The following is an 8,520-nucleotide window of genomic DNA, read 5'->3' as shown; positions in this document are numbered from 1 at the left end:
AGAGAGAGAGAGAGAGAGTCAGAAGCTCAGTATCAGAGTGAGACAGATTGCCTGAGCTAGATTACAGTACCAGAGGAGGGAAGCTGACCAATTTGCCATATGTACTGTGATTGAAATGATTCGACAATCTGCTGACACATACATTAATAAGACAGAAACACTCCCTGAGGGCCTGCATGTGCTGGTCTGGGGGACACGTGGGTCATTGTTTTTGATGCGTCTTTATTTTCCCATACCTGAATTTGAACTTGTACTCTGACCCCCAACACATGCTATGAATTCCTTTATTTGATATTACCCTCTTTCTCTTTCCTTCTATAGGCTCTATCCTGGTTTGGACACATCAGGGTTGCCAGTACTGTAGATCTAGTTTAGGCTTTATCTGACTCCTCACTCACTCCTCACGCGCGTGTGTGTGTGTGTGTGTGTGTGTGTGTGTGTGTGTGTGTGTGTGTGTGTGTGTGTGTGTGTGTGTGTGTGAAAGAGAGAGAGAGAGTGTGTGTGTGTGTGTGTGTGTGTGTGAAAGAGAGAGAGAGCGAGAGAGAGAGAGAGAGAGAGAGAGAGAGAGAGAGAGAGAGAGAGAGAGAGTGTGTGTGTGTGTGTGTGTGTGTGTGTGTGTGTGTGTGTGTGTGTGAAAGAGAGAGAGAGCGAGAGAGAGAGAGAGAGAGAGAGAGAGAGAGAGAGTGTGTGTGTGTGTGTGTGTGTGTGTGTGTGTGTGTGTGTGTGTGAAAGAGAGAGAGAGCGAGAGAGAGAGAGAGAGAGAGAGAGAGAGAGAGAGTGTGTGTGTGTGTGTGTGTGTGTGTGTGTGTGTGTGTGTGTGTGCACCCACAGTATGAAACAGTTATTTTTATCCACCTGAAAAAAGCATTCAAATGCAGGCTACACCCACGTTTGCATCTGATGTGTCCTCTGGGCTTATGATGAAGTGCTTTAGCATTAACAAAAATCTTTATTTAGAGAATACACCTTTAGCTGATTACATATTTTCTTTGCAAGGGAAACAGTTCAGATGCATCATATTAGCTGCAGAGTCAGGCTTCACAACACACACATGCAGTCTGATTAAACACACCTTTGCTTAGCTGTGTGCTTCACAGAATGGGTCTAAAAACAAAACACCTGAAAACCAACCTCCGCATCCTCACGGATGTATGTGCAATATACATACAGTATTGACGGAATAGCTTGAGTCACAGTATATATTAGTATAGGAGTCACAATTGAGTGAAGAAATCAGGCACAAAAAGATAGAAGAGATCGGCGTTATCAACACAGGCACAAATCAAAAAGAGTCATGAAGATATTTAGAGCTTGTGTACAGTGTTCACAGTATTTGGTTGTGCATGTCAGATTTAGATCTCTGTGGGGGTGGGGGTCAGGGAAAGGACTTCTCACCATTGAAGAAACACTTTGTAAAATACTATCAGATACAAAGTGGAAACACACAAATAAATATGTGGTCACATGGTGGAATGATAATTTAGTCTTGTTTTTATGCTTTTTTTTGTTTTTTTTGGTAGATTAGAAAGCTGACCCATTCAGCTGTGTGAGAAGCTTCTAGGCTTTCTGTCAGACACCATCTTATCCCGTGTTGGTGAACTGGCTGAACTCTGAGATGTGTAGGTGATTACTGCTCAGGAGCAAAGATGTAGTCCAGAGCTTGTCGCTCTGCTGCTGCAACATTTGGGTGCCAGAGATCCACACTAAAAATCACCCTTGGCCCGACTTCAGCCCCACCTAGAGGACCAAAAAAAGAATGAGCCTAGCTGTGAAATGCTATAGGTGGTAGGCTAGAATAGTAGTCTTTAATTAACGACTGCCTGGAGGGCATTCCATTGTGGTTAGGATTTGACAGTTGTATCAGCAAATACAGTCAGATATCAAAATATCAAAATATTACGCCTACACATTTGATTGATTTTTAATAGAATTTTCTCAAACACTGGGAAGCTTGGCTTGCTCAGATAGAGCTTTTCTTAAGAAAGCAACTCATTCCTACCATTATGCGAGATGGTGTGTAGAAAGGAATCATCCACTAAGAGACAGTGTCCCTCAGACCAGCACTGAGGCTCACCACCGACCACCAGCTCACACTGTGCAGGGGTCTGCAGCCCTAGAAAAGAGAGATTCTAGAGAGGTTTACAATCCATAGTCACTCAGGTAAAAACACAATAACAATACCACCCTCCCCCAAAGAAGCCTGGGAAATTGTGTTTAAATGTGGAGCAAATGAGACCTACAGAGACCTACATTTCAACAGAGAACAACAAAGAAGAGAATGGCTATGAGCCAAAGATGAGCAAAGTAACAAAAGAAGGGGATGTATACCTCCTGTAGCATGAGCTGAGACACTTAAGGAAGCAAAAGATAGAGGAAATACTGCCTCCAGTCACTTTATAGGAAATGCTTGTTCTTACGCACGCCCGGTGACATCTACCTTATAGGTGCATGTAATTAGTGTTCAATTACAACCTGTAGCTCATTTGTTGCCCTGGACAACTGACTGGCCACTGTCTGTCCCCTTCATCACTGGTCAATTTCTGACCAAAGGATCAGTGCTGACAAGATGGCAGACATACAAGCTCATGAAGTGGTGTTGCTGGCATGTGCAATATCCCCAATGTCAGTACCCTAATTTTTAAAATTTTCATACAAAGTTTATGAGTTTTTGTATAAGTGTATTCTGATTTTTAAAACTTTGCATTCCTACAAAGCTCCATGCAATAAAGAGAATACCATGCATTATTATATATATATATATTCATAGTTTTACATAGCTTTCTCATAGTGAGTATATATATATATATATATATATATATATATATATATATATATATATATATATATATATATATATATATATATATATATATATATATATAAATTGTTAGTAAATACTGTAATATGAACACCGAACACTGTTCCATTGTTAATTTTCTTTTTCTGTATATTGTTAGTCTGGTATACCTGTTAAATATGTAAACCCAAGGAATACAAGTTTTAATTAATGACTATTCATATTCATATTCAATCCCATGATGGCTGCTGAATACATGAATATATATTTGCTCAGATGCCATGACCAAGGCATCAGTAGAGAATGTTGCCTTGAGCTGACCTGAGAGCAGGTTCACCATTTCTTTTGCAAAGCTAAAGGTTAACAGGTTGGGTGGGGGAAATGGCCCAGGGGGAAAGGGCACGGGGGGCATTGCATCCCCTGAGCCAGGACTCACCCAGATGGCAGCGTAGCCGTGTGTTGGTGGGGCCATAAGCTCCAGTCAGTGAGGCTCCGGGGCCCAGGAGCCAGAAGCCCGCTGCCCCAAGGGAGTTGCTGCTGATGAAGGTCCTGAGGGAGAGCAGGGTTCGGTATGTACATGGACATGCACGACAGTTACCTACCACGCACACACCGGCGTTATAGAGTGGGAACACTGCCTGTCCCTGCAAGAGTAACACACACACATACACAGTTAGATTGTATGGATTTAAATTTTTTTTTTTTTTAAATATGAACATTGTGGTGTTTTTACTCTATCAGTGCATTTTTCTACGACTTTATAGCTTTGTGAACAAGCGAGATAAGAGACCTCTCACAGTGGTGCAGTGCAGATATTGATTTGAGAGTGAAAGAGGGAAAGAGAGAGAGAGAGAGATGCTACTTAATAAATATTCAAGGAATATTCACTATGACTAATATTTCTCTGTTCAAATCACATTTATTTCTTAATCTCAGAACTCATAATTCTCGCAGTAAACTAACCATGTCTCAAAATTTGTGTTTCATTTTTCATAGCTTTCACACGTTCTCGTAGCATTTTTAACTTTCACTCACAGCAGGTATAAGAAGGTATAAGCAGGTATAAGAGTGTATTGTGAGGTATAAGGTATAAGCAGGTATAAGCAGGTATAAGAGTGTATTGTGAGGTATAAGGTATAAGCAGGTATAAGGTATAAGCAGGTATAAGAGTGTATTGTGAGGTATAAGCAGGTATAAGCAGGTATAAGAGTGTATTGTGAGGTATAAGGTATAAGCAGGTATAAGGTATAAGCAGGTATAAGCAGGTATAAGCAGGTATAAGAGTGTATTGTGGGGTATAAGGTATAAGCAGGTATAAGCAGGTATAAGAGTGTATTGTGGGGTATAAGGTATAAGCAGGTATAAGCAGGTATAAGAGTGTATTGTGAGGTATAAGGTATAAGCAGGTATAAGCAGGTATAAGAGTGTATTGTGGGGTATAAGGTATAAGCAGATATAAGCAGGTATAAGAGTGTATTGTGAGGTATAAGGTATAAGCAGGTATAAGCAGGTATAAGAGTGTATTGTGGGGTATAAGGTATAAGCAGGTATAAGCAGGTATAAGAGTGTATTGTGGGGTATAAGGTATAAGCAGGTATAAGCAGGTATAAGCAGGTATAAGAGTGTATTGTGAGGTATTCTTTTTTTATCACCTTAGGCCCTTGGTATATCCACCCCAACTTTGTGTCTATGCCTCTCTGGTAGACTGCCTGGAATTCAGCAAGGATTATGGGATAGCTGGCCTCCAGGACCTCAATGTCATGGCGATGAGCATCGCGAGGGTAGAAGGGGATGCTGGGTACATCAGGGAGGTAGAAGAGATGAGGCTTCTGAATGGAGGAACGATCATTCATCCTGGCCTGAAGACCCATAGACATAGAGAAATAAACAAATAGAGCTGAAATATTAACTGAGTAATGTCAAAAGAAAGGGCACTGAGTTTAGGTCATTCCTAAAGACTTAGGCTTTAACGCATAAAGCTCTGACCATAACCTAATAACTTTACATTGTTTCATTAAATATAATTGTCCCTTAAATATAATGCTACATTCTGGTCTTGAGACTTCTGGGTTCACTGTGTGTTTTCTCAAACTTCAGACCTGACTGTATGTCAGACCTGGATGCGCAGACCCTTGTGGATGCGGCCCATGCCGGCCCAGCTGTACCGCTTGGCGTACTCCTGCAGTGCCACATACAACTTCCTGCTTCCTGCTGCGGCCTGGGACGGGAAAGGGGCGTGGCTTAGCACAGGTGTGAGGTAGCTCTCTGCTCCTTCTTCCTCGCATGTTTCCATGGCGATGGCTGGGGACGCTTTAGGGGCGGAGCATCTGGGGTCGACGGGGCAGCGGCTGGAGGAGCAGGACAGAGCTGACCGGGCGGAGCTGGATTTGAGCCCCCCGACATGGTTTCGGCAAGACGGAGGATCTGAACCGACCCGGTAGCAGTACCAGAGGAACAGAATCAGCAGGGTCCAGAGTAGACTGCTTAGGGGAGGCCCACCCAGTTCCACGCAGGGAGGCAGAGGGCGCAGGAGGTTCAGAGACCAGGACATCCTGCTGAGAAGCAGAGATACTGGTGGGGGGTTGGGGGACATTAGAGGATAGATGGATGGAGAAAGGAAGACAGGACATGGAGGTATACAGAACCCAAGAACCAGCAGGTATTGAGGGAATCCATTGAGGGAAATGAAAGAGGAGCATTATTACAACAAATGAATGGCATATGATTAAAAAAGGGTCATTCAAAGTATGAGGAGGCATGTGAACAGAGAATCATGAGTGGAGTAATTTAAAGATAGAGATTAGGAGCAGAGTGAAATGAAGAGAGTAAGAAGGATAGAACACATGACAGAAGGAGAGAAACAGGAAACAAGAGAACTTTGAGTTTCTGATTATTGTATCATAGATCACAGTACTTCCTACAAACAGCTATTGCTCTTGAGGCTTTAACACATCATTGTGAGTTTTTGTCAGCCATGGTGAGGTGTTTTACATATAAAACGGCATGCGTATGTGTTAACATTGTATTAAACGGACGGTAATAAAAACTATAAAAGCTGTACGTGAGGGATCACGTTTCCACGTTAGCCTTGCACGTTTAACATTTAGGCATTACTTCACTCTAAGTCTCCTTCTGTTATTGCATAATGACAGCTCCTACCTTTGCTTGCGTGTTTGTGTGGTTGTGCTTCCGCGTTCACGTTGATGAAACACGTTCATATGTCCAACGGGAGTGACTCCACAATGCTCCAATCATTTCAACTAATTAATGCATAAATTAAGCTCTATGTGCAGAGCGCATAGCGCATCAAGAGCTGCTTCTTTTTTCAGGAAAGATAGGAATTGTTGTTTTCATTTCGCTATGGTTGATTCCAATGTGTTGACTTACCACGTCTCCACTCCACACTCGGTATCTCCTTACCGCTCGGTCTTACTACCTCCCTCTGTATGTCTTCTCCCCGGTTATATGCTACTGCAACCGCCGAACTTACAGTGCGCTACGTTCCGCATTAAATCCGAAAATCTCCGAGATACTGCCCCTCCTCCTCTCACGAAAAATACCGACGGAATCGTAAACTAGCATGCCCTATTGTGAAACCAATCCATATAATTCAAGTATAATTTCCTTTTGCTTTTATGATGTGTGCGGCCTCATGGTGCCTCAAAAGATGCAGCGCAAATGACGAGTCCAGGCAGTTTTCAGCACCTCGTCCCTGGACAGCTCCGTGGCCTACGGCTTGTACTACTATATTTTGACCACTAGGTGGTGCAGTACCTACACTTCACTCCTAAGCAGATACCCCCACACACATCAACGCATCAAGTATACGGGTAAGACCTGTCACCTACCCACCTAAACACCAGCCACCTAAGACTGGTCTATGGACTTTAAACGGATGAAAAAAACAGAGCGCAAAGAAAGGACGAGCCTATTGTTTTCATGCTAAGGGGGCCAAGTAAGCCGATCATTTAAAACCCGTTTGACGCGCAGAGAGAGTTCTGGTATTTTGCTGAGGGAGAGACAGAGGAACGCATTCGTAACAGTCGCAAAGGAGAAGGAAAAAAACCCAGTAATTGTTTAGCACGTTATCTGGAAAGGGGATTGCTGGCGAGCAACGAGGTTGTGAAGGTACGTATGTTTTCTGGTCTTCTCGAGATATATATATATATATATATATATATATATATATATATATATATATATATATATATATATATATATATATATATATATATATATATATATATATACATACACGTACAGTCTGGGTGTTTTCGATCTCGTCACCTTGTTATGGGCAATAGAAAGCATAACATTTATTACTGCATCCGCTGTGTATCTCCACATAGACCTCGGAGAGCGTTATTGTAGATAAGCCGCGCAAGCGGTTTGGCTGCGTTTAGATGGTGCGTCTCGCGTTGAGGCAATGAAGACGCTGATCATTTTTTTTATCGGGCGGTGGGATGAAACAACGGGTGCGGATGAGGGGAGAAAGCGTCTGAACGAAGAGAGATTTGAGGCTTCTGGCCGCAGTGTCAGCGCCAGCTCCTATCTGTGCGGGTCCTACATGGATACACAATGAATATGTCTGCATCATAAACCGCTGATAGTAACTCGTTTTTTAAACAGGTAACGCTAGTTTCCCGCTCGTTGTAATTCGTGTTAATATGAGGCCCTGTGTTATCCTTAAAAAAAAAAAAAAAGATTTATCATGGTGGCCCACACAATCCAAGGCCGTTTTCATAACACAAAGCCTACATGAATTCTCTGACAACACCTAGAAGAAAATGTCATTGAGAAAACGAAATCATTTTTGATTCATTTAGATTTTTGGAAGACTTGGCAAGTGTTTGTTTAAGGCTAGCCAGCACTCGGTTATTCTAGTGATCGCTGAAGGTAGGTGACATCACTTATCAGATCACAGAACGTGTAGGCATGGCGGAGGCCATATGTCATCCATCCCGCCGGTCCGAGGCCGGAGGCTAAGATATACCACCGACGCCCCCGAAGGGGGGCTGGCGCACTGTCCAAGATTGTGGCAAATTTTGAGGCAAAATATATTTTTCTGCACTTGTGCTACATTATAAATACAACAGGAAAAAAGGCCAAATAAACTGATCTACTAATATGTTTATTGACAGACTTTAAAAACATCTTTTTATTTTTATTTATCTCATTATTTATTAAACAAGCTGGAAAAACACCCCTCTTCTATGTAATTTTTAAATCTCATTTTTTCTTATTTTAGCAATAACACATCCTTCCTCTTTTTGGTTGTGGCTCTATTTTTAATGCCCCTCTTTTCTGTCCTTTCTTTGCAGAAAGCTTTCTTTCACACCTCGCCATGGTGTTCAAAGTTTTTGCTGTGACATTATGTGTCACATTCCTGCACGTGACTACAGGTGAGGATATTTATATATGAGTCGGTTGGGGTGTCTGTCTCTCAGTCTGTGTCTTTTTGTGTATATTAACATGCTTTAAAGATAGTAGACAATCATTTTTTTCCTCTTGATTATCGTTAAGGATGCAATAGCCAATAGAAGGCATTTTATGAATTCCATCATAACATAAACTCCTTACCCTCTCAGGTGCAGCCTTTGTGACCCCTGAACCTGAGGCTCCCACTATGACTTCTAATGTCCGGCCCCTGGGTGAGTTGATCCATGCAGTGCTGCTGAGTAAGGAGTATCTTGGCCAATCCTCTGGCAGCTTAGGTGAGACCT

At 42.3% G+C, this 8,520-nt stretch overlaps 2 protein-coding genes across 5 annotated transcripts in view; one reads left to right on the top strand and one right to left on the bottom strand.

Annotated features, from left to right (window-relative positions):
• Positions 1-935: 935 nt before the first annotated feature.
• Positions 936-6,518, bottom strand: asphd1 (aspartate beta-hydroxylase domain containing 1). 2 transcript variants are annotated; one of them, XM_026997896.2, is made up of 6 exons: positions 5,957-6,518; positions 4,914-5,368; positions 4,450-4,656; positions 3,234-3,441; positions 2,000-2,113; positions 936-1,737 (listed from the first exon to the last, which is right to left on the bottom strand). In XM_026997896.2, the coding sequence occupies exons 2-6, from the start codon at positions 5,346-5,348 to the stop codon at positions 1,628-1,630; spliced, it is 1,074 nt and encodes a 357-aa protein (XP_026853697.2). In that variant the 5' UTR covers positions 5,349-5,368; positions 5,957-6,518; the 3' UTR covers positions 936-1,627. The 2 variants fall into 2 exon arrangements, with proteins under 2 accessions (XP_026853697.2, XP_026853698.2); XM_026997897.2 differs by having other exon boundaries at positions 6,185-6,518.
• A 66-nt stretch (positions 6,519-6,584) lies between these two features.
• sez6l2 (seizure related 6 homolog (mouse)-like 2) overlaps positions 6,585-8,520 on the top strand; it is a 10,662-nt gene continuing 8,726 nt past the window's right edge. For 2 of the 3 annotated variants that reach the window (XM_035531695.1, XM_035531689.1), the window contains exons 1-3: positions 6,585-6,925; positions 8,119-8,199; positions 8,386-8,511. In XM_035531695.1, coding sequence (XP_035387588.1) covers positions 8,142-8,199; positions 8,386-8,511 — 184 coding nt within the window. In that variant the 5' untranslated portion in view covers positions 6,585-6,925; positions 8,119-8,141. The remainder of the gene's footprint in view (positions 6,926-8,118; positions 8,200-8,385; positions 8,512-8,520) is intronic. The other variant, XM_035531703.1, reaches the window with a different exon arrangement.

This window comes from Electrophorus electricus, chromosome 1 (assembly GCF_013358815.1).
Source record: "Electrophorus electricus isolate fEleEle1 chromosome 1, fEleEle1.pri, whole genome shotgun sequence".
NCBI classification, from domain to species: domain Eukaryota; kingdom Metazoa; phylum Chordata; class Actinopteri; order Gymnotiformes; family Gymnotidae; genus Electrophorus; species Electrophorus electricus.
Note: the sequence above shows the minus strand (reverse complement) of the source record. Positions and strands in the feature narration are given on the sequence as shown.

Coding starts and splice junctions, on each gene's coding strand:
- asphd1 (XM_026997896.2), bottom strand. CDS start 5,348: ATGTCCTGGTCTCTGAACCTCCTGCGCCCTCTGCCTCCCTGCGTGGAA. Junction 4,657..4,913: donor ACAAGGGTCTGCGCATCCAG/GTCTGACATACA, acceptor ATGGGTCTTCAG/GCCAGGATGAATGATCGTTC. Junction 2,114..3,233: donor ACGGCTACGCTGCCATCTGG/GTGAGTCCTGGC, acceptor TCTCTTTTCTAG/GGCTGCAGACCCCTGCACAG.